This window comes from Mobula birostris, chromosome 8 (assembly GCF_030028105.1).
Source record: "Mobula birostris isolate sMobBir1 chromosome 8, sMobBir1.hap1, whole genome shotgun sequence".
Taxonomy (NCBI): Eukaryota; Metazoa; Chordata; class Chondrichthyes; order Myliobatiformes; family Myliobatidae; genus Mobula; species Mobula birostris.
In genome coordinates this window covers 148,981,639-149,009,313 of record NC_092377.1, presented here as the reverse complement: position 1 = coordinate 149,009,313, position 27,675 = coordinate 148,981,639, and the positions used below count along the sequence as shown (strand labels likewise).

Genomic DNA, 27,675 nt, shown 5'->3' with positions numbered 1-27,675 from the left:
GATCCCCACAAGGCCGTGTGCTTAGCCCATTGCTGTTTACACTGCTAACACATGACTGTGCAGCCAGATTCAAGGAGAACCTGATCATTAAATTTACTGATGATACCACAGTGGTGGGGCTCATCAGCAAAAATGATGAAACAATGTACAGGGAGGAGGTCAAACACCTAGAGAGTTGGTGCAGGGATAACAACTTGATGCTTAATGTCACCAAAACCAAGGAGATGATCGTCGATTTCAGACGGTGTCAGCCTGAGCACACACCCCTCAGCATCAGCAGCTCCACAGTGGAGAGAGTGGAAAACATCAAGTTCCTTGGGGTGCAGATCTCAGACAATCTCATCTGGTCCAGGAACACCACTGGGATTGTGAAACGGGCCCAGCAGAGATTGCACTTTCTGAGGAAGCTTAAACAAGCATCACTCCACACTAACATCTTAACTACATTCTACAGAGGCGTGGTTGAGAGTGTGCTGACCTCTTGCATCACAACCTGGTACTCCAGCTGCAGTGCTGTCGACAAAAAAGCCTTGCAGAGGGTGGTTAGGGGAGCAGAGAAGGTTAATGGGGTCTCCCTACCTTCTGTCCAAGACCTCTTTCAGAGTCGATGCCTCCAGAAGACACGGTACATCATTAAAGACCCCTCACACCCTCTCCATGAACTGTTTGTTTTTCTGCCATCAGGCAAACGTTACAGGAGCATCAAAACTAAAACCACAAGGCTACTAAACAGCTTCCTCCCACAGGCAGTCAGACTGCTAAATAGCTGCTCTACCTGACTCTGCTTTGGACACTTTTAACTTGCACTGGACACTTATAACTTGATTTTAACTGACATGTGGCTGTTGTGTTTTACTATTTATTGTTATGTTTATTATTTAGTGTTGTGTTTGTTATGTTATGATTGCACTGCCCCTGAGAAACGCTGTCTCATTCTGCCCTGCAGAGCTGATGTATGGTTAGAATGACAAAGTTTTTTGAATCTTTGAATCTTTGATGCCTTCAAAGGAAGTTATATTCAGTACTGGGTCCAAATTATATAAATACTATACATAGTACTTGGAGCAGAGAAGTAACTTTTCAGACCATGTGGCTCTGACTGTTGATAATGCTTCACATTCCATTTTATCCTGTCAACATTAATACAGGTTATATAAGATTAATGCAGCGTAGGAAAGGCTATTCGGCCCACAGTATCTCTGCTAGCCACAGCAAATGAAACTAACCCTATCTGCCCGCACATGATCCATCTTCCTCCAGTACCATCATCTTCATGTGTTGTCTAAACATTTCTTAAACAACACTGTCATATCTGTTTCCACTACAATCATGGTAGGGTATTCAGACACCTGCCGCTCTCCATATAAAAAAAACTAACCCTTCCTATCTCCCTTAAACCTCCCCGCTCACGCTTCAGAGCTACAACCACTAGTATTTGACATTTTCTATCCTGAGAAAGAAACTCCCTTCATGATTACATAAACTTTTATCAGCTCTCCCTCAGCCGCCAGTTCTCCACAGAAAACAATCCAAGTCTATCCAACTTATTATTCGAAAGGTCTAATCCAGCCAGCATCCTGATGAAGTTCCTGTGTGCTTCTCTTCTTATCTCCCTTACATGCACCTTAAGCTGCTTTGGTCTGTGTTACAGTCTTCCAGTCTTAATATTGAACTGTACTACAGGTTTCTCACTTTTTCTCTTTGTGTCACTTCTGGCCATTTCCACTGTAAGTGATCCATCTGCGAAATTGGCCCGGTTGTTTGTCTCCTTCCTTAGATATAGCCTAACATATTGACTATGTCCTACTTTTTTTGAGCTATCTTAAACTTTGTTTTTTGGTGGTGCTCTCTAACTGTTGCCAAAAAAGTTCAACATTTTAAAGTTTGATGTACATGGATAATCAAAGTGTGTATACCATATGCAACCTTGAGATTCGTCTCCTTGCAGGCACCCACAAAACAACCCATTAAATAACTGCGCACAACAAAGACTGTTGAACATCCAATGTGCAAATAAAAAAAAACAGTGCAAACAATAAAAATGTAAAGCAAGTAACACAGAGAACATGAACCCTAGTGTCCTCAAAAGTGAGACTAAGGACTGTTCAGCACTGCAGCCAGTTTGGGTGCCTGATGGATGCAGGCCACAGCCACGGAGCTAGTTCAGCGCTGAGGCAAGTGCTGATGTTTGCAGGCCACAGCTGCAGAGTCAGTTCAGCGCTGAGCCGAGTAAAGCCTCATGCAGTAATGAGCTGAAGATCGGCTTAGTCCTTCACCCTCGACCTTGACCTCTTGATCTTTTTAATCTGGCTCAGCGCTTCAATTGGCTAAACATCAGTTTGTTCATCACTCTCAGGCATGGGCCCCATTGTTTCAATCTGGCCTGAAGTCCGCTGCAGCAAAGGCTGCTGCACATGTACCGGCATTCCCAAGAGACCAGTTTGCGGAATCTTTCAGTGTACCCCCAAAACGGCAGGTCACTCAGAAGGTTCAAAAGCACAAATCCCAAAGGAAAATTACAGGCTGTGGATTGGAGTGATTGTAGTCCAGAAAAAATAGAAAGTAGTTTTGTTTGCTGCCTGCAAAGCATCACCATGTCCTATCAGCACCATCTTCACGGATCCACAATCCACTGGAGCTGATGACGTGAGGAGAATAAAAATGGAATTAGTGTAGGATTGGTGTAAATTGATGCTTAATACTTGGCATGGATTCAGTGGGATAAATTGACTCTTTCTATGGTCTATGGTTGGGCAAGGGTATAGAGCAGACAGGTATCCTTTCTGAGAGGTTTACAGTCCTTCCCAAAAGGCAGCATATCATTGATTGCAACTTGATAATTAGTAAAATTTCTGGAGCGGGCTTGAACCTCTGACTCCTAACCAAGAACTCGGTTTGGGATTGAAGGCAGCTGAGCAGTAAGAAGGTGTCCTCTCCGTTTCACCATGAGTGTCTGTGGTCTTGCCAGTGGTTCAGTGGAAATTATGAAGCATATCATCTGTACTAAACATACATGCAGCCAACTTGGAAAGCCCTGTGACTGAGCCTTGAGAGTGAAATATGTCTGTGCCTTTATTCTTCTGTCTTCATCCTCCGTGGATTTGAGTTCCTAATAAATACAGCTACACGTGTCCTGTATCACATCCAGATATTTTCACCAATCAGCCATATCATTCTCCCCTGATCTGGCAATGCCACAGTTAAATATTCTCCATGGTCTCAGCCCTCCCCATGTCTGTAATCTTCCCAAGTACTTAAATTCTCTAAGGTCACTGCAATTGCATATCTATTGCAGCACCATTGTGAACTGTACTTTCTACTTCTCCGATCATTGAAATTATTTTCCTAAACCTCGCTGCCTCCCCATCTCTCTCCTCATTTAATATGCACCTCACAGCTTCTTATTTGAACAATAACATTGCTTTGTTATTGCACAGTATCAGTTTTTGTTTGATCATGCTCCTGCAAGCTTTTGTCACATTAGAGGCACTGAAGTGTGCCCCCCCCCCGCACACATGAACACACTAACAATTGCCAGCAGTAGTGCATTGTTCAGACCAATTAATCTCCATCACCGTACAATGTACGTTGATTGAATTCCATCACTGTGCAATGCCCCTATTATTGGTGCAACGTGACATACCACAACAATGGAAAGATAGCATGGTTGCCCATTTCATTGCATAGTTCTTACACAGTGGAGAATTGTTGCTTGCTTGTCATTGGGCAGTTGGGAAGGAAAGGGAAGAGGTGACCACACTAGCAGAAGCTAGCAGCTTGGAATTGGTGCTAAAAGAAAAAAGAGTTCTCACACTCATAAGAACCAAGGGAACCATACTGTAAGGGTGAAGATGTTGCTGAGTGATATAGCCACATGGGTAGGTAGGGTTATGGGCTCAAATTGAGCAATTGGGAGTGGAGGCCAGAGAAATGTTAGTTGAGCCAAGTGGCAACTTGTTGCCCAGTTTTAAAAAAGTCCAAAATATATCTGTTGTACACGTCTCGGTAGGTGAACCCTTGGGATTGAGAACATACATCTACCCCATTTCTGCAGGTTTGGGACCAATGTAGCATTCAAAGGCTTTGCAGTTGTGTAGCAGAATGTATTGGTGTAGAGTGTGCAGGTAATTCCTTTTGTGCAGGTTTCTGCAGAGTTCTGTTTACACTGAACCTCTCTCTGCTCCCACTCACTGTCAATCCAAATAATCTGAATGATAATGGACCAAAGATTCCCAGGAAAGAGCAGGTACACTGCACTTTCTCAAGGAGTCATAGAGAACATTTTGTATTTTTTTTCCTTCTGTCCAGATGATAACCTCGTCTACACATATGAATAAACTATGAATTTCTTAATGTGGTGTATGCATTTAAGTAGGTAGGGTTTGTGTATGTTCATATATTTGTGGAAGTGTGGTGTATGTGTGGGGAAAGTGGACTTGAAAGTTTGCCTGGAAGGGTTTGTGGGTATGTGTGCGTGCGCTTAAATTTGTGTATATATTGCATGTGTCTGCTTTTATACGGGAATTTATTTGAGTGGTATATTTGTGAGTGTATGGATATGTCAGGGACTTCGTGTATGTGTGTGTGCCTCTAGTCTGTGTGATTTCAGCAGGGGGCCGGGTGACCCCTTGTGCGACCACCTCCCAAACCCAAGCTCCGCCCCAAAAAGTTTCACATCTGGAAACTTTTTTGGGGCGGAGTGCAGTTTGAGGGAATCCCTTCGCTCAGTGGCTACCGCCGCTCAATCTATTACATCATCGTCCTGAGCACCAGTGAGATGTGGCAGGCAGGCGGCTGTAAATGACAAGGCACGGCAAGATGCAGCAGTAGAGTTGCGGGATCCGAACTGGGCAAACCGTATTGACTTTTTGCACTGGTGGCGGCAGCGCTCGGGTTCCAGCTCCCTAAATTAACGGGAGATCGGAATCTCTTTCGAGCGAGAGGAGCTGGATAACTTTTTCCCGGTAAGTACATGAAAATTGTTCCATGTCTTCCACTCGCAGAAACTTTCACTGCACTTAACCGAATAAGGTCGGTATACGCTGGATGTTATTAAGGAAACGCTAATGAAATCACAGATGAAACCACAGATGAAATTAAGACGTGGAAGTATTCAGGAACAGCAGCGAAGACGGGAGAATTGTGTGAAGGTGATTTCGGAGGGAAATCGTGATTTACACTTTCTTTGAGGCTCTGAAGTACCTTTTCTCAGCTTCTCCCCCAGCGGTTCCCGCAGACTGCGGAAGAGGCTGCGGAAGGAGTTCGGTCGGGTGATTGTCTGAGACACCAACAAAGAGCCGCACGAATAAAAAATGCAATAAACGGGAGAAAGATCTCTTTTAGTGGTGAGGCAATCGCCCAACACACCGAGGGGTTTCAGGAGAAACCATTGTACACAGAGAGGACCGAGATATGGAACTGACGGAGCATTGGAAGGGATATATTAGTAAAGGTAGTGGGAAAGAATGGAAAACGGTAAACACAAGAGATTGAAACCTTGAGCAACACACAAGAACACGGGAGAAACTCAACAACCCAGACAGCATCTACGGAAGGGAATAAACAGTCGACATTTCGGACCGAGACCCTTCATCTTGAATGGAAAAACAGTGCTGGTGACGAATTTCAGGAGAGGTCGTTGACTTGAAATGTTTCTTTTTTTTTGACTCAGCAAATGCTTCCTGACTTGCTGAGTATTTGAGGTATTTTCTGTTCTTAATTCAGATTCCTCCTGTCTGCTGGCTGTTGCTTTTGTGGGGGTCATGGTGATGGGCGCAGACAGGGAAATGAGTGCTGTACGCACCACGTCTGTCTGTGTAATACTCATGCACTGAAATCAGACAATCTGATGCTTCTAAGATTTGGCCGAGAAGGGGCGAGCGAAGCGTTAAACTTCAATATGTAAGGGGACTGGGAAAATCACGTCAGTGTCGGATCGCAAGGGAGGGAATTTGTTGAATGCCTGCGAGAGATGGCTTTTTAGAGCAGCTTGTGCTTGAGCCTACTCAGGGAAAGGCTTTCTTAGACTAGGTGTTGTGTAATAACCCAGATCTCATTAGGGAGCGTAACCTAAAGGAACCCTTAGGAGGCAGTGATCATAATATGATCGAATTCATACTGCAATTTAAGACGGAGAGGCGTAAGTATCGCAATAGAATAAAGGGAATTACTGAGGATTGAGAGAGGAGCTTGCCCGGGTGGATTGGAGGAGAATACTGGCAGGGATGATGGCAGAGCAGAGGCGGCTGAAGTTTCTGGGAATAGTTCACAAGGCGCAGGATAGATATGTACCACAGATGAAGACGTTATCAAATGGCAGGGGTGGGCAACCGTGGCTGACAAAGGAAGTTAAGAACTGCATAAAAGCCAGTGAAATGGCAAGTAAGGTAGCAAAAGTGAGTGAGAAGTTGGAGGAGTGGGAAGCTTTTAAAATACAACAAAAGGCAACTAAAAGAGCATCAAGAAGGGAAAAGATGAATTATAAGGATAGGCTAGCCAATAATATAAAGGATACCAAAAGTTTTTTTTCTGTTATATAAACAGTAAAAGGGAGGTGAGAGTTAATATTGGATCACTGGAAAATGCTGCTGATGAGGAAGTAATGGGGGCAAAGAAACGGCAGATGAATTTAATGGGTTCTTTGCATCTGTCTTCACTGTGGAAAACACTAGTAGTGTGCCAGAGGTCCGTGAGTGCCAATGCTATTACAAAGGAAAAAGTGCCAGGAAAACTGAAAGGTCTTAAGGTGGATAAGTCACCTGGGCCAGATGGACGACATCCCAGAGTCCTGAGAGAGGTTGCTGAAGAGATAATGGATGCATTGGTCATGATCTTTCAAGAATCACTTGATTCTGGCATGGTCCTGGAGGACTGGAAGATTGCAAATGTCACTCCACTCTTTAAGAAGAGAGGAAAGCAAAAGAAAGAAATGATGGGCCATTTAGCCTAACCTCAGTGGTTGGGAAAGTGTTGGAGGCTATTAGTAAGGATTAAGTCTTGGGGTTCATGGAGACTAATGATAAAATAAGTCAAATTCAGCATGGTTTCTGAGAGGGAGATCTTGCCTGACAAACCTGTTAGAGTTCTTCAGAGAAGTAACAAACAGAGTGGACAAAGGAGAGGCAGTGCATTTCAATCACTTGGATGTTCAGAAGTTTTTTTTTTAAATAAGTTGCCACACATGAGGCTGCTTAACAAGTTAAAATCCTATGGCATTACAGAAAGACACTGGCATAGATAGAGGAATGGCTGACAGGCAGGAGGCAGAGAGTGGGAATAAAGGTTGCCACTGGTTGGGTGCCAGTGACTAGTGGTGTTCCTCAGGGGTCAGTATTGGGACTGCTGCTTTTCTCATTGTTTGTCAATGATTTAGATAATGGAATTGATAGCTTTGTGGCAAAGTTTGTGGATGGTATGAAGATAGGTGAAGGGGTAGGTAGTGCTGAGGAAGCATTGTGATTGCAGCAGGTCTCAGACAAATTGGAAGAATGGGCAAGAAAAATGGCAGATGGAATACAGTGTTGGGAAATGTATGATAATGCATTTTGGTAAAAGGAACAATAGTGTGGACTATTATCTAAATGGGGAGAAAGTTCAAACATCAGAGGTGCAAAGGGACTTAGGAGTCCTTGTGCAAGACTCCCAGAAGGTTAATTTACAGGTTGAGTCTGTGGTAAAGAAGGCAAATGTAATGTTGGCATTTATTTCAAGGGTAGAATAAGGAGATAATAGTGACCCTTTATAAGACTTTAGTCAGGCTGCACTTGGAGTATTGTCAACAGTTTTCGGCCCCATATCTCCAAAAGGATAAATTGTCATTGGGGAGAGTCAAGTGGAGTTTCACGAGGATGATTCCAGGTATGAAGGGGTTAACATATGAAGATTGTTGGCAGCTTTGGGCTTGTACTCACTGGAATTTAGAAGAATGCGGGGGGATCTCATTGAAGCCTTCCAAATGTTGAAAGGACTATATAGGGTGGATGTGGAGAGGATGTTTCCTATAGTGGGGCTATCCAGAACTAGAGGGCACGGCCTCAAAATTGAAGGGCAACCCTTGAGAACAGAGATAAGGTGGAATTTTTTTAGCCTATCAATCTGTGGAATACTCTGCCACAGACTGCGGTGGAGGCCAGGTCCATGTGTATATTTAAGGCAAAAATTAATCATTTCTTAATCTTCCGGATCCTGAAGCTTCTCCTGGATTGTAGTACTGAGCAGGGGGCATGTGCCAAATGGCGAGAGTTCTTAATGGTAGATACCATCTTCCTGAAAATGTTCTCAGTGATGTGGAGTGCTGGCTGGTGACAATTGGCTAAGTAATCAACTCTTCACAGCCTCAATACCCAGGCTGTATTGTAACCAGTCAGAGTACTGTCCGCCATACATCCATTGAAATTTGTAAGAATCTTTGCTGACATACCAAATCTCCTCAAACTCCCAATGAAGTGGAGTCACTGGCATGCCTTCTTCTTATTTGCCCCTTGCTCTATATCCTGAAACTGAAAACCCTGTGTCCCTTGTTAACCTCTGGCTTATTAGGAAACTGAATTGCCCTTTCCACTTGTGTCACTTTGGTAAGTTTGTCGTCTGTGTCCCAGTAGCTAACTTTCTCCCCTCTGTGCCAGAAAGAACCTGGGTTCAGCTTCCGTTCCCAGACATGACCACTTGAATCTCGGCTGGTTCATTGGGTACAATGCTGAGGGAGCCTGATGTTGAAAAGCAGTTGTTTAGCTGAGAGGCTGCAGTGGGGTCTCAGGCAGATATGAAAGATCCATCTCGTACCAGCCTGAGTAGGGTGAAGGGAAATGGAGATTGTGGGGAGCTTCCCTCATGCTCTGTTCAGTAAAAGGTAGCAGCAAAACATGTTGACTGTTGTTTTTGCTGTTTGTGGAGCAAAAAACAAGCTGCTGCTGCAATCTGGAGCAAACATCTATCTGCTGGAAGAACCTAGTGAGTCAGGCAGCATCCGTGGAAGGAAAGGAGGTGTTGATATTTCAGTTTGAAACGGCAACAGTTCATTTCCTCCCACATATACTGTTTGACTCACTGAATTCCTCCAGCAGATTGCTTGAAACTGCTGGAGGAACTCAGCAGGTCAAGTACTGTTTGTAGAGGGAAACGGACAGTCAATGTTTTGGGTGCTATTTAGACCCTAAGACGTAAGAGAAGAATTATGCCATTTAGTCCAATGAATCTGCTCTATCATTCGTTTATGGCTGATTTATTATCCCTCTCAACCCCATTCTTTGGCCTTCTCCCTGTAATCTTTGATGATGTTACTAATCAAGAACCTATCAACCTCTGGTTTAAATATACCCAATAACTTAGCCTCCACAGTTGTCTGTAACAACGAATTCCACAGATTCACCACCCTCTGGCTAAAGAAATTCCTCCTCATCTATGTTCTAAAGGGATGTCCTTGTATTCTGAGTCTGTGCCTTCTGGCCCTAGACTCTCCCACTATAGAAAACATCCTCTCCACATCCACGCTATCTAAGCATTTCAATGTTCAATAGGTTTCAATAAGATTCCCTTCATTCTTTTAAACTCCAGAGCCACCAAATGCTATTTGCTACCTGCTGTTTATGGAATCTTTCTGTGTACAAGTGTGCATTTGCAACATTACATGGAATCTGTTCTTCAGAATTACCTCATTGACTGTTAGGCATTTTTGACATGTCCTGAGATTGTAAGCAACACCACAAATTCTTTAAATTTCAGAATCAAAAACTAGAAATAATTTACTGCTGCAAACATTTGTCAGCATACTTTATTTGCTTATGTGGAACAGCTGCGGAACTCTGTGGTTCTTGAAGTGACTGAGAGATAATCCACATAATTTATATAAAAAAAACTTTTGGGGTTCAGGAAAGGCCATTATTTATCGCTCATCACTAATCGCATTTGGGTGCAATTTCAACCACTGCAGTATTTCTGGCAAAGTGCTGAAACTAATACAAAAACTTGCAGATGCTGTCAGAATGGATCGTAGAGTTGGGAGTTCAAGGATTACTTGGGTTTTAACATTGCATCTAATTGCATTTTGAAAGATTATTTGAAGCATGGATAGGTTATACATTATGCAAACTCCACAGGGTCAACACTGGAGGTCAGGATTGAATCTGTGAAGCTGTGACCCAGTAACTCTACTAGCTGCACCATCGTGCATCTCTCTCTCTGTCCTCCATTCCTTTCCACCCAGAATCTCTCTCTACTCTCTCTCCCTCCATTTCTTGCCTTCCCTCCCCTGCCTCCCTGTACCTCCTCTATTTCCATGCTCTTTCCATTCTCTGACATTCCCCCCTCTTGCCTGCTGTCTTTTCCACTCACCTTCCAATTTTGCACTGTTCCCAATGAAGGAGTCATTTCCCTCGAGCTGGAGATCGCTGCGTCAAATCTAGTCTGTGAGTTGTGGAACATAGTTACTGTGGGGTAGTGTAGTGGGGCAAAATAAATGGTTTTGAACAGCAGATTGTGGGGTGGCAAGGAGAATTCAGGGGAGGGATGAGCAGCTTTAGCTTGGGGGTTTGAAACAGATGGTCGGGCTCATTTGGGCAGAGGGCTCTCTGTTCTCAGTGTAATCGTGAAAGTGGGGAATAAAGTTGATTCAGTCTCGACACTATTCACACAATGTCACTATTTTCACGATTCATTCAACTACCTCAGGATGCTGAAGAAATCTGGCATGACCTTGTTGGTACTCATCAATCATATAGCACGGTAACGTAACAGTGAGTGGACAGTATTACAGCACATGGAGTTGGGGTTCAGAGTTCAATCCTGGATTCCTCTGTAAGAAGTCTCTCCGTCCTCCAAATGGAATGCATGGGTTTTATCTGGTGCTCCTGTTTCCTCCCACAGTGCAAGGGTGTACTGGTTAGTAGGTTAACAGGTTATTGTAAATTGTACTGTGATTAGGTTAGGGTTAAATCGGGTTGTTGGGGGTTTCTGGGTGGCCTGGCTCAAAGGGCTCGGAGGGCATATTCTGTGCTATATCTCTAAATAAACAAATAAAGTAAGTAAGTTTTATTGAAGCATCACAGCTTGGTTTGGCTGCTGATCTACATGCGACCACAAGAAACTGCGGAGAGTTGTGGACACAGCTCAGCGCGTCACAGAAACCAGCCTCCCCTCCATAGACTCTTTCTGTGCTTGTCGCTGCCTCAGTAAAGCAGCCAAAATAACCAAAGCCCTCACCCACCCCAGACTTTCTCTCTCCTCTAACAAGCAGACAATACAGAAGCCCGAAAGCACGTGCCACGAAGCTCAAGAACAGTTTCTATCACACTGTTAAGAGATTATTGAATGGTTCCCTAGAACAACAAGTTGGATTCTTGACCTCAACATCTACCTCATTATAACCTCGCACATTATTGTGTACCTGCAATGCATTTTCTCTGTAGATGTTACAGTTTATTCTGCGTTCTGTTACTGTCTGACCTTGTACTACCTCAATAGATGTAGACCTGTGTTAACACTATGCAGGACGAGCTTTCCACTGTAGCTCTGTACATGGGGAATAGTAGGCCAATTCCATATTCAGTTCCAATTCCAATTCCAACTCCAACATAAAGGCTTTGAAGAGAGAACCAGTGAAGTACACAACCCAGGAAACTCTCTTCTAGGTAACTGGTACCCCTTCACTCTATATTTAGTCAATAGACAATAGACAATAGACAATAGGTGCAGGAGTAGGCCATTCAGCCCTTCGAGCCAGCACCGCCATTCACTGTGATCATGGCTGATCATCCACTATCAAAATCCAGTTCCTGCCTTATCCCCTTATCCCCTATAAGATATATAATATATCTTATTATATTTGTTTATTTTGTGTTCAAAAGCAATTTCTGATTACAAAAAGGATTTTTCTTGCTTGTAGGATCTTATGGCACAAAAGGAGGGTGCGTCATCATTACTGTAGTGTCTCTTTAGTCACCCTCTCTAGCTTTTGTCTCGTTGCCCTGAAAAGATATTTTTAATATTCCTGTCCTGATGAAGGGTCTCGACCCAAAATTTTGATTCTTTATTCCTTTCTATAGATGCTAGTGGACCTGCTGAATTCCTCTAGCATTTTGTATGCTTTTAGTACTAAATTAATTTAGACTTTTATGGTTTCCTTTTCACAGATTCCTTTCTGAAAACCATATGTTAGAACTGGAGTGAGAAAACAGACCTATAGGTTTTCTAGTTTATGCATAAGTCTCTTGTTGAACTTTTCCATCTGTCAGAGATGGATTTGAAGTTTTATTTTGGTCTTTTGTAGCATTATTGCATCATAAAATTAAGAACCTTTTGCCTTTCTTTCTCCTGCCCTCTTCTTCTGTTTTCCATTTTTCTGGCTTTCAGCTCTATCATTATTTCATCCTCCCTTAAATCTCTGGTACCCAATACACTGCCAATCCAGTTTAAACCCATCCTTGTAACACCAGTGGACACACCCAAGTTGATACTTGGCTTGGTCCTGCCTGGATGTAACCGGTACAGTTTGTGCAGGTCTCATCTTCCCAGAGCTGATCTCAGTACCTTAGGAATTCTTTTCTCTCTCCTGCACCATTCCTCTGTCCTCTGTGTCTACTCCCATACAGTGCATGGCACTGGCAGTCATCCTGAGATTACTATCTTTGAATTCCTGCTTTTCAATTACCTCGAAACTCTACACTTGCAGGACTTCATCCCCTATTTAACCTGTTACTGACCACCGCCACTGGCTGTAATCCTCCCCTCCAGATTTCCATGATATCCTCATCCCGAACACCAGCAAGACAGCATACCATTCTGGAGTTGGGTTCACAGAAGCAGAAATGTTTATTTCTTCCCCTTGTGATTGAATCTCTAGTCAATATTGATCTCCCATTCTTCTCCCCCCATATAGTGCAGCTGAGTCACAGACATTTACTGCATGGTGGTATGTTACCGCAAGGTATCGTCTGTTGCAAGGAGAATTGTTAAGTTCTCAAGGTAATGTAACAAAGAAGTGTTGATCATGGTGCAAGTCTGACCCAAGAAAACCAGGAAAAAAAAATGAGCCATAACCTGTTGGAATTCTCTCTCAACAGTTTCTTCCCCACTGCTACTGGAACCTGGACCCGTCACCCTTTCACACCCACTTCTATTGATGTTGCCACATTTTCGGATGCTTAGCTCACCCTCTCTCAGTTAGTTCATTATTGTATCATTAGCTTTTTTTACACACTACAATCTTTTCACCATTCTGCTTTGTTCTGAATTCCTATAAGACCATAAGACATAGGAGCAAATTTAGGCCATTTGGCCAATCAAGTCTGCTCCACCATTCAATCATGTCTGATCCTTTTTTCCCCTCGTCAATTTCATTCCCCGGCCTTCTCCCTTAACCTTGATGCCGTGTCCAATCAAGAACCTATCAATCTCTGCCTTACGACCATGCATCCACAGCTGTCTGTGCTAATAAATTCCACAAATCCACCGCCTTCTGGCAAATGAAATTTCTCGGCATTTCTGTTTTAAATGGACGCCCCCTATCTTGAGGTTGTGCCACGATTCCCCCACCATGGAAAACACCTTTTCCACATCTACTCTGTCTAGGCCTTTCAACATTTTAAAGGTTTCAATGAGATCCCCCCTCATCCTTCTAAATTCCTGCGAGTACAGACCCAGGGCCATCAAACATTCCTCATATGATAACCCTTTCACCCCGGGAATCATCCTTGTGAACCTCCTCTGAACCCTCTCCAATGCCAGCATATCTTTCTCAGATGAGGAGCCCAAAACTGTTCACAACACTCAAGGTGGGGCCTTATAAAGTGTCAGAATGATATCCCTGCTCTTGAATTCAAGATCTCTTGTAATGAATGCTAACATGGCATTTGCTTTTCTCATCACTGACTCAACCTGCAAGTTAACCTTAGGATGTTCTGCACAAGGACTCCCAAGTCTCTTTGCATCTCAGATTTTTGGATTTTCTTCCCAATTTAAAAAATTGTCTGCACATTTATTTCTACTACCAAAGTGCATGACAATGCATTTTCCAACATTGTATTTCAATTCCTACTTTCTTGCCCATTCTCCCAATCTGTCTAAGACCTTCAGCAGCTTACCAATTTCCTCAACACTACTTGCCTCTCCACCAATCTTTGTGTCATCAGCAAACTTGGCAGCAAGGCCATCTATTCCATCATCTAAATTACTGATATGCAGCATAAAAAGAAGTGGTCCCAACACCAATCCCTGTGGATCACCACTAGTCACTGGCTCCCAACCAGATAGGGATCTTTTATTCCCACTTGCTGCCTCCTACCAATCAGCTGGTGCTTTAACCATGTTAGTAACTTTAATGTAATACCATGAGCTCTAACTTGGTAAGCAGCCTCATGTGTGGCACCTTGTCAAAGGCATTCCGAAAGTCCAAATTTACAACATCCACTGCATCCCCTTTATCTATCCTACTTCTAATCTCCTCAAAGAATTCCAACAGGTTCGTCAGGCAAGATTAAGGAAACCATGCTGACTTTGTTCTATCTTGTCCTGTGTCACCAAGTACTCCATAACCTCATCCTTAACAATTGATTCCAATACCTTCTCAGCTACTGAGGTTAGGCTAACTGGTCTATAATTTCCTCTCTGCTACCTTCCTGCTTAAAGAATTGCAATTTTCCAGTCTTTTTGCACAATGCCAGAATCCAATGATGTATGAAGATCATTACTAATGCCTCCACAATCTTCACCGCTACCTCTTTCAGAATGCTAGGGTGCAGTTCATCTGGTCCGGGTGACTTATGTACCCTTAAGTCTTTCAGCATTATGAGTACCTTCTCCCTTGAAGTTACTCCCAGAAGTAATCGCACTTACTTCTCTTCCCTCACACACTACAACATCTGGCACACTGCTAGTGTCTTCCACAGTGAAGACTGATGCAAAAAGCTCATTTAGTTCATCTGCCGTCTCCTTGTCCCCTGTTATTATTTCTCCAGCCTCATTTTCCAGCGGTCCTGTATCCACTCTCAACTGTCTTTTATTGTTTACAAACTTGGAAAAGCTTTTACTATCCACTTTTATATTGTTTGCTAGCTTGCTTTCATATTTTATCTTTTCCCTTGTAATGATTCTTTTAGTTGCTCTCTGCAGGTTTTAAAAAGCTTCCCGCTAATTTTTGCTTTGTTGTATGCACTCTCTTTCATTTTTACATGAGCTTTGACTTCCCTTGTGAGCCACGGTTGTACTATTTGCCATTTACGTATTTCTTAGTTTTTGGAATACATCTATACTGCACCTTCTTCATTTTTTCCCAGATTCTCAAGCCATTGCTACTCTGCTGTCATCCCTGCCAACATCTCCTTCCAATTTACTTTGGCCAACTCCTTTCTCATACCACTGTAATTTCCTTTACTCCACTGAGTATTACAGATTGCCAGGTATGATGTTGTAGCGATCACTGAATGGTGGCTGAAGGATGGTTGTAGTTGGGAGCTGAATGTCTAAGGTTACATGTTATTTTGGAGGGGTAGGAAGGTGGGCAGAAGGGGTGGTGTGTGGCTCTACTGGTAAAGAATGGCATCAAATCAATAGAAAGATGTGACATAGGATCAAAAGATGTTGAATCCTTGTGGGTTGAGTTAAGAAACTGCAAGGGTAAAAGGATGTTGATGGCAGTTATATACAGGCCTCCCAACAGTGATTGGATGGTGAACCACAGGTTACAACATCTGAATCAAAAGGGCAATGTTATGGTAGTCATGGGAGATTTTACCATGCAGGTCGATTGGGAAAATCAGTTTGGTAATGGATCTCAAGAGAGTGAGTTTGTTGAATGCCTAAGAGATGGCTTTTTAGAGCAGTTTGTCGTTGAACCTACTAGGGGATAAGCTATACTGGATTGGGTGTTATGTAATGAACAAGAGGTGATTAGGGAGCTTAAGGTAAAAGAACCCTTAGGAACCAGTGATCACAATATGATTATGTTCAACTTGAAATTTGATTGGGATAAAGTAAAGTTTGATGTAACAGTATTTCCCTGGAGTAAGGGAAATTACAGTGGTATGAGAGAGGTGTTGGCCGAAGTAAATTGGAAGGAGCTCCTGGCAGGGATGTCAGCAGAGCAGCAATGGTGTGCATTTCTGGGAAAAATAAGGAAGGTGCAGGACATGTGTATTCCAAAAATGAAGAAATACTCAAATGATAAAATAGCACAACTGTGGCTGACAAGGGAATTCCAAGCTATTGTAAAAGCAAAAAAAGAGGCATACAACAAAGCAAAAAATAGTGGGAAGACAGAGGATTGGGAAGTTTTTAAAAACCTACAGAGAGCAACTAAAAATCATTAGAAAGGAAAAGATGAAATATGAAAGCAAGCTAGCAAATAATATCAAAGTGGATAGTCAAAGCTTTTTCGAGTACGTTAAGAATAAAAGAGAATGAGAGTGGATATAAGACCGCTAGGAAATGAGGCAGGAGAAATTATAATAGAGGACAAGGAGATGGCTGATGAACTAAATGAGTATTTTGCATCAGTCTTCACTGTGGAAAACACGAACAGTATGCCTGATGTTGTAGTGTGTGAAGGAAGAGAAGTGGGTGCAGTTACTGTTACAAGAGAGAAGGTGCTCAAAAAGCTGAAAGATCTAAAGATACATAAGTCACCCAGACCAGAGGAACGGCACCCTAAGGTTCTGAAAGAGGTAATGTTGGAGATTGTGGTGGCATTAGAAATGATCTTTCAAAAATCATTGGACGCTGGCATGGTGCTAGAGGACTGGGAACTTGCAAATATTACTCCAGTCTTTAAGGAAGGAGGAAGGCAGCAGAAAGGAAATCATAGACCAGTCAGCCTGACTCAATGGTTGGGAAGATGCTGGAGTCAATTGTTAAGGATGAGGTGATGGAGTACTGGGTGAATCAGGACAAGTTGGTACAAAGTCAGCATGGTTTCCTTCAGGGAAAATCCTGCCTGTTGGAATTCCTTGAGGAGATTACAAGTAGGATAGATAAAGGGAATGCAGTGGATGTTGTATATTTGGACTTCCAGAAGGCCTTTGACAAAGGCCACACATGAGGCTGCTTACCAAGTTAAGAGCCCATGGTATTACATGGTTAGAGCACTGGCTGATTGGTAGGAGGCAGCAAGTGGGAGTAAAAGGATACTTTTCTGGTTGGCTGCCAGTGATTTGTGGTGTTCTGCAGGAATTGGTGTTGGGACCACTTCTTTTTATGCTGTATATAAATGATTTAAATGATGGAATAGTTGGCTTTGTTGCCAAGTTTGCAGATGATACAAGGATTGGTGGAGGGGAAGGTAGTGTTGGGGAAATAGATAAGGATGCAGAAGGACTTAGACAGGTTAGGAGAATGGGCAAGAAAGTGGCAAATGAAATACAATGTTGGAAAATGCATGGTCATGCACTTTATTAGAAATAAGTGAGCGGAATATTTTCTAAATGGGGTGAAAATCCAGAAATCCGAGATGCATGGGGACTTGGGAGGTGGTGAGGAAAGCAACTGCTATGTTAGCATTCATTTCAAGAGGTCTAGAATACAAGAGCAAGGATGTAATGCTGAGGCTTTATAAGACACTGGTAAGGCCTCAGCTTGAGTATTGTGAACAGTTTTGGGCCTGTCATCGTAGAAAAGGTGTGCTGGCATTGGAGAGGGTCCAGAGGTGGTTTACAAGGATGATTCCAGGAGTTAATCTGTAATAGTGCAACAAGATCATCCACCTTATTTCCTATACTCCGTGCGATGAGATATAACACTTTGAGTGCTGTATTTGCTACCCTTTTTGATCTTGCATCCCTAATGCACTGATACCCTACTGGCTGCAATTTTGTCCTATCATCTTCCTGCCCTTCCTGACTGTCTAAGTGCACACTATCTTTGTTTTTTCCCATCTGTCCTATCCTGAATCCCTTCATTCTGGTTCACACCCCACTGCCAAATTAGTTTAAATATTCCCCAACAGCTCTAACAAACCTGCTCGTGAGCATATTGGTCCCCCTTGGGTCCAGGTGCAACCTGTCCCTTTTGTGCAGGTCATACCTCCTCCAGAAGAGATCCCAATGATCCAAGTACCTGAAACACTGCCTCCTGCACCAGCTTCTCAGCCACACATTTATCTGCCAAATCATCCTGTTTCTACCCTCACTAGAACGTGGCACAGGCAGCAATCCAGAAATTGCTATCCTGGAGGTCTCAGCTTTCTACCTAGCTCTCTAAATTTTCTCTTCAGGACCTCATTTTTTTTCCTTCCTATGTCATTGGTACTAATATGTACCAAGGCATCTGGCTGCTCTCCCTCCCTCTCTATAATGCTGTGGATACAATCCGAGATGTACCTAACCTTGGCACCCGGGAGGCAACATGCCATCTGAGTATCCTGTTCATGTCCACAGAATCTCCTGTCTGTTCCTTTGACTATTGAGTCCCATATCACTATTGCTTCCCTCTTCTCCCTTTTTACCTTTTGCACCATGGACCCATGGTCAATGCCAGCAACCTGGTCTCCATGGCATTCTCCTGGGAGGTCATCCCCCACAACTGTATACTTATTTTTGAGGGGAATGGCCACAAGGGTGCTCTGCGCTAACTGCCTATTCACATTTCCATTTCTCCTGACGGTCACCCAGCTACTCACCTCCTGCAATTTCAGGATGACCACTTCCCTGTGTCTCCTCACTCTCCTGTATAAGCCAAACGTCATCCAGCTGCTGCTCCAGATCCCTAACACGGTCTTCAAGGAGCTGCAGCTGGATGCACTTCACACAGATTATTACTGTTTATGAGGAATTTCATTCCAAAGCGATTTAGATTAGACTATTGTCATATACACTCAGTGGCTTCTTTATTAGGTACAGAGTGGAAGCCAGTGTGGCCTTCTATTTCTGTAGCCCAATCCTCTTCAATGTTCGACGTGCTGTGTATTCATGTGGTAACATGTTGCTATTTGTGTTACTGTCACCTCCCTATCAGCTTAAACCACTTTGGCCATTCTCCCACGATCTCTCTCATTAATAAGACTTTTTAACCACTTTTTTTTTCTTTTCACAGCATGCTCTGTAAACTCTAGAGATTGTAGTGCACTATAATCCTAGGAGATCGGCAGTTTCTGAGATAACTCAAACCACCCCATCTGACACTGACAATCATTGCATGGTCAAAGTCACTTATATCACATTTGTTCCCATTATGATATTCAGTCTGAACAATAACTGAACCTCATGACCATGTCTGCATTGTTTTATGGATTAACGAGAAGGTGTACTAATAAAGTAGCCACTAAGTGTACACCAGGAGCTCCTCCAGCTTGATGGCCCCACACACAATCAATGGCAAAGACCTTCCATAATCCAGTAAAACATACTGCTAACAGTGACATCTGTGTTCCCTGCTGAATTTGTGTGTTTCTCTGTTGTAGGATTCTTGAGCTGACCTTTAGAAGTCAAGCGCAAGGAGTAAGACATAGGTTTCTTTGCTGCCCGAGGAAGTGAGGAAGTATGAAAACCATCCTTTGCATTCTCCATCAATGTTTGGCCCTGGTGTTCCTCCACTGCGCCTTGGAGCTACACTGCTTGGAACAGAGCAAAGCGCAGCCAGTTCCCAGAATTCAACTGCGGCTGGCTGGCCGGAGGAAGAAAGGGAATGAGGGCCGGATTGAGGTCTACTACAATGGCGAGTGGGGCACTCTGTGTGATGACGATTTCTCTGTTGCAACAGCGCACGTGATTTGTAAGGAACTGGGCTTCATTCAAGCGGAAAGCTGGATGCCTGGCGCCAAGTATGGCCAAGGAAAAGGTAACCAAAGTTACTATTGTACCATATCTATTGGAATGGAGGGTTTGAAGATCTGTGGAAATCATTCATCTGGTGCATTACGTGATAACAGGTCCCATCACTTGGTCAAACCCTATGAGGCTGTTTCACTTTGACTAAGAATACAGTTGAAGTTCTCTCTCAAGTGTATTGTCCTGCCCAAACCTCCTTTGTATAACTTCTATATAGATAGATAGATATACTTTATTAATCCCTAGGGAAATTTGGTTTCGTTACAGCCGCACCAACCCAGAATAGAGCATAAATATAGCAATACAAAAACCCCCAACAATCAAACAACAAAATGCAAAACTATGTCAGATGGAAAATAAGTCCAGGACCGGTCTATTGGCTGAGGGTGTCTGACCCTCCACGGGAGGAGCTGCACGTTCGATGGTTACAAGCAGGAACGACCTCCCGTGCCGCCAGGTGTTGTATCACGGTGGAATGTGGCCGAAGTCCAACAGTAAAAAGTTCAATATCCAGTCTGCAAACACGTTCCTCGATCGTAATATACCCCGGATTGCACCATCCGTTGTTAGCCAGATCAGTAAGCACCCAACCCCTTTACGCTTACTGCTCTCAGTGCACTTCCGGTCAGCCGGAATGGTATTACCCACCGAACTCCTCTTCTCCAAAAGTCTCTGTTGTCTCAACCCAGTCCTCTTTCCTCGGCTTTGTGATCCCCCTCTGTGTGTTTTCCTCTGGATTTCAGCAGGGGTGTCCGCCACTCTGTTCGCTAAGCCGACCGGAATTTGCCGGTCCGTGGAATACACAATGTGACCTTGCTTCTGTCCCGCGTGTCGGGATGTAACCATTTCCAGCGTTAAAGAAAACCCAAATAAAACTCACTCTACCAGCATATTAGAGAGGGTGCAGCTTCAACGTGTTACCGTGAGAAAAAAATACAAAAAATATCATAAATTAAAAAGTAAGAAGAAGAAAGTAAAAGAATGGATCGGAACGGCTGTACCAGGCTGCATGCACGACTGGTGCATGCGTATTATACCTGTCAACCTGAGATGTGAATATACTCAATTGTGAACGCATAGGTGTCTAAAGAATCCAAAAGGTTCCCAATTCTCTGAAGGAAGAAATTCTTCCTCTCCTTAGATGATGCATATCCTATCTTGGACTCCTCACCTATCTCTCTAGCCCTTTAATGATTTAATGCTTCAGTAAGGTTACCTTATTCATCCAATCTCATAGGCTCATTTTCCTTGTTTCGCATCATGGTCCCTCTTCTCAAATTGAGAATCTTTGTTGTAAAACCTTCTCAAGGCAAGTTTACTTTTTGAAAAGGCCAAAAATGGATGCTTGTTCATATACATCGGGAAATTTAAAATCTAAGCCCATCCATTACATAACCGCGTTAACAACTCGGACAATATAATTGCATCCGGGCATAGTAAGCGTACTGGGAAAAGAGCAAAATTCCTCAAAGTTTCTCAGCTTTAAATAAAAATCCAAGTCCAGCTGATATGCACCGGATCAGTATATCAACCTGTGCTCCATCAGTAACTATAGCCGTTAATCCTAACTTGATTCACCGGGAAATAGGGATAGCTATTGAACCACACAAGTGGTTAGTGTAGCTGAATAAAGAAGGGCTTGGGTTTTAATTTCGGGGATTATTGGGCAAGAAATATCTGTAGATAGCTGAGGGAAGATAAGCACTTCCTAAACTTGTCCATAAGCACAATTGGATTTGCATGACCTGTGAAACTGAACTGATAGGCTGTTCCCCCAGACAGCTGTTGCCTCTGGCAGGGAACTAATAGTTTATTGTTGCCCACAGGCCGTATCTGGATGGATAATATCCGATGCACTGGTGCCGAGACCACCCTTGCTGCTTGCCAGTTCAATGGCTGGGGAGTCACTGACTGCAAGCACTCAGAAGATGTCGGAGTAGTGTGCAACGAAAAGAGGATACCTGGCTTCAAATTCACCAACACTTTTATCAATGATATAGAGGTGAGAAGATTGCTGTTTGTTCCTTGTTGTTCTGTTGGACGGTAACTACAGTGTCTGTACATTTGTAGAGGATCCTTTCGTTGAGCAGGCTCTGAGTTTAGCGGACTACTAACCATTGATGAAATGGAGAATGCGTTGCTTATGTCACCTGACACTCCATGCTACAACTGAGTTATTGATTTTCAGAGGTATACAGATGGACAGGGGTGCAGACTCATAGAAACAAATCTTCTGTAATCCAAACAGTCAAGGTCTAAAGGCCATTTTCACTGAAAAATCTCTCTCACTCATTTTAGGAGGTCCTAATGCCTTTCATGGCCAGTGATTTACTTCTAACAAGAAATGACAATCAGGTTTCACACAGAAAACTCTCAAATACTGACCACAGGAGGTTCTGCAGGTGTTGGAAATCCGGAGGGACACATACAAAATGCTGGAGGAACTAAGCAGGTCAGGCAGCATCTACAGGAAAGAATAAGCAGTTGATGTTTCAGGCCAGTGAAGGGCCTCAGCCCAAAACATCGAGTATCAAATACTTCATATTTTTTGTCAGGTTCCTATGGGATAAATATTGTCAAAAACATCCGATTCCCTGTGCTTTCTCATACTCATATTGTGAGATCTTTTCCATGTGTTTAGGAGAGCAGGTGGAGCCCTGACTAATATCTTACTTGAGAGATGACACACCCAAAAATTGCGGAACTCACACACCGCTGCACCGAGAGTATCAGTCAGATGTTATGTGTTCAAGCCTCTGGAATGGGATTTGAAACCTTAATGAGAGTGTTGACAGTTCCAGGGATGAAAAATGAGGTGAGAAGGTGAAAGGTTATACCAGTAAAGTGATGCCAGGGTTTGGGTTTGAAAGCCAAACTTAGCTCTGGTGGGAGTGGAGCTAGAATAGCTTTAAGTTCCTCGGGGTTAATATCACAAATGACCTGACTTGGTCCAACCAAGCAGAGTCCACTGCCAAGAAGGCCCACCAGCGCCTTTACTTCCTGAGAAAACTAAAGAAATTTGACCTGTCCCCTAAAACCCTCACTAACTTTTATAGATGCACCATAGAAAGCATTCTTCTAGGGTGCATCACAACCTGGTATGGAAGTTGTCCTGTCCAAGGCTGGAAGAAGCTGCAGAAGATCGTGAACACGGCGCAGCACATCGCACAAACCAATCTTCTGTCCTTGGACCCAGTTTACACCACACGCTGTCAGAGCAGTGCTGCCAGGATAATCAAGGACACGACCCACCCAGCCAATGCACTCTTCGTCCCTCTTCCCTCCGGGAGAAGGCTCAGGAGCTTGAAGACTCATACAGCCAGATTTGGGAACAGCTTCTTTCCAACTGTGATAAGACTACTGAACGGATCCTGACCCGGATCTGGGCCGTACCCGCCAAATATCCGGACCTGCATCTTGGTTTTTTTTTGCACTACCTTACTTTCCATTTTTCTATTTTCTATTTATGATTTATAATTTAAATTTTTAATATTTACTATCAATTTGTAATCCAGGGAGCGGGAAGCGCAGAATCGAATATCGCTATGATGATTGTACCTTCTAGTATCAATTGTTTGGTGACAATAAAGTATAAAGTATTAAATATTGTAAGTATTGCAATGGATAGGAATATAGCTCAAAAGCAACACCTCTAAATTGTGTACAGTTTTTCCAGTTGGGGTAAGTTTCTGTATTCCAAAACTTTGCACTGTTCAGACATGTTTGTATGTATTATCAGTCGAGTGACTCATCAGATGATAGATCAGATCTACCTGAGTGGACAGTTTATCTATCACCCCATCTGGAAAGCTAGATGGTTAAACCAAGCAGGTACAAGACTAAAGGGAAAGCAGCCTGTTGCCCCCAGTGTAGCCTGTGCTGGCTTTAATGCTCCATTCAAGCCTCCTTGCTACATTTTCATCTCACTCTCTCCATATGTTCTTCAAGTCCGTTACCCTGCAGTGTACATCCAGACTGACCTCTGAAAAACACATCTCTGCTTGTTCACCCCTTCATCTACTTCACATCCTTCATTCACCTCACCCTCTGGGTAAAGTTTCTCCTGAGTTCTCTCCTGGATTTAGTAGTGACTACCTTTCCTTGATTCAAACCCTTTCAGATTCAGATTCAGGTAGATTTATCCAATGTACATGGAAACATAAGGTGAAGTGTGTCATTTGCGTTAACAACTACTGCGCCTAAGGATGTGCTGGAACTGCTCTCAATTGTTGCCATGCATCCTAGCACCAACAAAGCATGCCCACAATGGTATGAAAATAAAACTTTTACATATTTTTGCTCCGTTTTCCTCACATATTTTCCTACCTAAACTTTAACAGTCTGAATTTCCTCTGTGAATTTTCTCACAGTAGTGTGAGTTTCCTCTGTCCCTACCTTTTGTGGGAACAAGGCCTACATTTCTTGTCCTGAAGAATTCCTTAAATTTCAGACCTTAATCACTTTATTTCTAAGACCATGATTGCTCGTATGGATTCTCTCCCTAGAGGAAATATCTTCTCCCTTTTATCAAATCCCAGAATACTTTAAGCATTATATTGCCATTACACACTCTCATTATGTGCAATACCCAGCTGGAAGCAATGAATGGGATTATAGCTCCATGCCTATTGGATCTGTGTACCCCACAGGGTTTTGATACATTATTGAATGGAGCAGTAGGCTCCTCCTCATTAAGGCTAACTAGAATTGGACTTGAATCCAGAACCTTGTGACTTTCCAGTTCTTTGAGGGCTCATTGATTCATGTAACTATCCAATATTGAACTATCCAAATCCCCGATTCCAAAGTTCCTAACTGTGTCTGTTAAAGCGCAATAACTGCTGAACTCCCAAGAATGTAGAGTCCACTACACTTACACCATCTCACTGCTTTGTACAAAGAAAGCAAAAACGATGATAATTTTCTTTAATATTTCACCTTCAAGGCACCATAAATGGACGAGAGTGGAGACGTTTACGGAGCAAACCTCGAAGCATGGATCTTAAGCAGTTTTAATATATGAGGAGTGTTTGACGGCTCTGGGCCTGTACTCACTGCAGTTTAGAAGAATGAGCGGTTAATATTGAAAGGCCTAGATAAAGTGAATGTGGAGAGGATGTTTTCAATAGTCTAGGACCAGGGATCACAGCCTCAGAGCTGAGATGAGGAGCAACTTCATTAAGGGGATGAATCTGTGGCTACATTCATTGCTACAGACAGCTGCGGAGGCCGTCATTGGGTATGTTTGAAGTAGAGGTTGATAGGTTCTTGATTTGTAAGGGCATCAAAAGTTTCAGGGAAAAAGGCAGGAGAATGAGGATAATCATTCAGTCATGATGGAATGACAAAGTAGGCTTGATCACTGAATGGCCTAATTCTGCTCCTATGTTTTATGGGCTTATGACTTAGCTATTTATTGGTCCTGATTAAATCTGGGATGCTTAAGACACTAGAGTTAGAGCAGCATGGAGAAGTGAAGATAAGTAAGAAAGATAGGGAGCAATGCACAATTGAGTTTATGGTGCAATTTGCTGTTAACAACCAAGTTAATGGGGATGGTTACTGGGAGTATTTTAAATTATGTAGAGACTAGTGGATAATGAGCTCACTTTTACAAGAACTTATAATTATTTCCTTCTGGCATACTTGTCGGGATGTTTCCCATGTAATACAGAACTTCAAGAAGTTAAGATGGAGAGAGCTGAGGCTTCGACGGAGCAAAGTTTAGAATCAAACACTGAAGACCTACTTGCATGGTTATTGTTACCTTTGCAGGAGGTACACCTGTGCTAAGCATTGAACTCACATACTCAATCTCTGTGTTGTTTTCTAAAATTACGTTCTCCAAAACTGAAATGCAGATCTGGATTTCCTGTTAGCCAAATGTAGCAACTAACCAATATTATCGGCAACTTGATGTTAATGTCTCTGTTAGTTAAAAATAAAAGGGTAATAGACACCAAACATTTTTCACTGAAGCTCACTCAGCTGGTTCATTGCTGAGTCTTTCTAAAGTTGGCAGCCGTTTGGTTGCTTGTAAATAAATGTAGTCCATTTATACTTTGGGATTAACCTGTCTTTGACTGAATTATGTAAGGAGCTTCTGGTTTTTTAAACGACACTGTGAGTTGTTTCACAATCTAGTCACATGGTTGTTATAAATCTATTTCTGATTTGATGGCGGAGAAAATTGCAATTGTTTCCTTCACTGGGAGGGGTAGCGCAAAAATTGCAGAACTAAGATTGATCTGCTGAGGATGTCAGGGGATCAAGCAGCACTTTTGGGAGGATGGGAAGCGCTGGATAGGAATTGTTAATGTTTTGCATCAAAACACTACATCGGGACACGAAACGTCAACAGTCTCTTTCCGCTGACAGATGCTGCTCAACCCGCTGAGTTTCTTCAGCAGATTGATTGTCGCTCCTGATTTGAGCATCTGCAGTGTTAAAAAAAAGGCTTGGCATGAACTGTCACATGTACGTCAAGATGGAAAGAGTGTTTGTGTCAATGTCCAACATAGTCTGAGGATGTGCTGGGGGCATGTTCATGCCACTATGCATCCAGCGCCAATGCAACATGCCCACAACTTACTAACTCTAACCCACATTTCTTTGACATATGGGAGCTAATTGGAGCACTCGGAGAAAAACCCTCATGGTCATGGAGAGAATTGACGGACTCCTTCCAGGTAGCAGAGAATAGCTGGTACTGTGAAGAGTTAAGCTACTATGCCACCTCCTCTGTGCTTTTGTGCCACTCCTCTATGCTACCATGCCACCCCTCTCGTGTCTCCTAAGACCGATCGGTTTTCACTATGGAAGTGAATCAACACAAGGCAAGTAGACGTGCACTTGAAGACCATGTTCTGCAGGGCCATGAACCTGGCTCCTGGAAGGTGACCTTGGTCCAGAAAGCTATTTTTTGACCAGCACTGACACTGTGTGCCGTGGCACCCTCCTGTATGGTAAACTGCAGGCCAGTGAGGTTTGGGCATTAATTTTTTGGGCTGTGTGAAAGGCAGAATGGCCTCCTCCGATTTGTGGTTTCTCGGATGTGGTTTCCCTTCTTTAACATTGGCTACAGATCATATTCCTGTTCTTGGCTTCATTGCCTCCAACATTCCCACTCTCCTGCCAGCATATCAGACAGAGCCATCGACCACTCTATTTCCACCAAGACGATTACTTTGCAAAAACAAACATCTTTGACCATTGCTGGATTAGTTCCACTGGACTCCAAGTCAATTTTAGTTTCACTATTTTTGTTTTGTTTCAATTACTTTATCATGATAATTTTGAGTAAGCATAACTTAATGTGCCTTAGAGAAAACCACTTGCAAGACATCTGTGGCCAGACTGCATTCCTTCCAAGTTATCTGGTTTATGGAGAGATCTGTTGTTCCCATTCTATTTCCTCCTGGTATTTAAAATTGCCTGGGAACTGAGGTATTGGCATAATTGACAATTGTCCTCATGACATCGGACTATTTTGTCCAATTTTTTGTCCAAGATTTTTTGCACAAATCTTTTCCAAGTGAACGTTAGGGCATGTGTGTCAATGTATATATCAGGGTGATGTCAGTAAGGAATACAAGAGGAAGAGGGCTTCCTAGACCTTTGTTCTTGTAACCGTGTCAAATAATGGACTGGATTTGATGAGATTCTATGAATTAATGCTGGAGCAAGTCTTTTAAGTTGCCCAGTGTTGTTGAAAAAGCCAGCATGTATTGTCCATTCATAACTGCCCCTTGAGAAGGCTGAGTTGAGAACCACCTTGAACCACTGCAGACCTTTGTTGACGATGTTTCCACAGGGCTGCTGGGGACATAGTTCAGGAGAGTGAAGGAGTGATGATATATTTCCAAGTCAAGGTGTGGCTAGGAGTGGAACCTGTGGGTGGTGGTGCTTCCTTAGTAGTAGTAGAGTC

At 43.0% G+C, this 27,675-nt stretch overlaps 1 protein-coding gene across 1 annotated transcript in view; it reads left to right on the top strand.

The window, feature by feature from the left end:
- The first annotated feature begins 4,789 nt into the window (after nt 1-4,789).
- The window catches only part of LOC140201823 (lysyl oxidase homolog 2-like), a 146,711-nt gene continuing 123,825 nt past the window's right edge, over nt 4,790-27,675 (top strand). Inside the window, exons 1-3 of the mRNA XM_072266527.1 lie at nt 4,790-4,964; nt 19,382-19,758; nt 21,575-21,750. Coding sequence (XP_072122628.1) covers nt 19,461-19,758; nt 21,575-21,750 — 474 coding nt within the window. The 5' untranslated portion in view covers nt 4,790-4,964; nt 19,382-19,460. The remainder of the gene's footprint in view (nt 4,965-19,381; nt 19,759-21,574; nt 21,751-27,675) is intronic.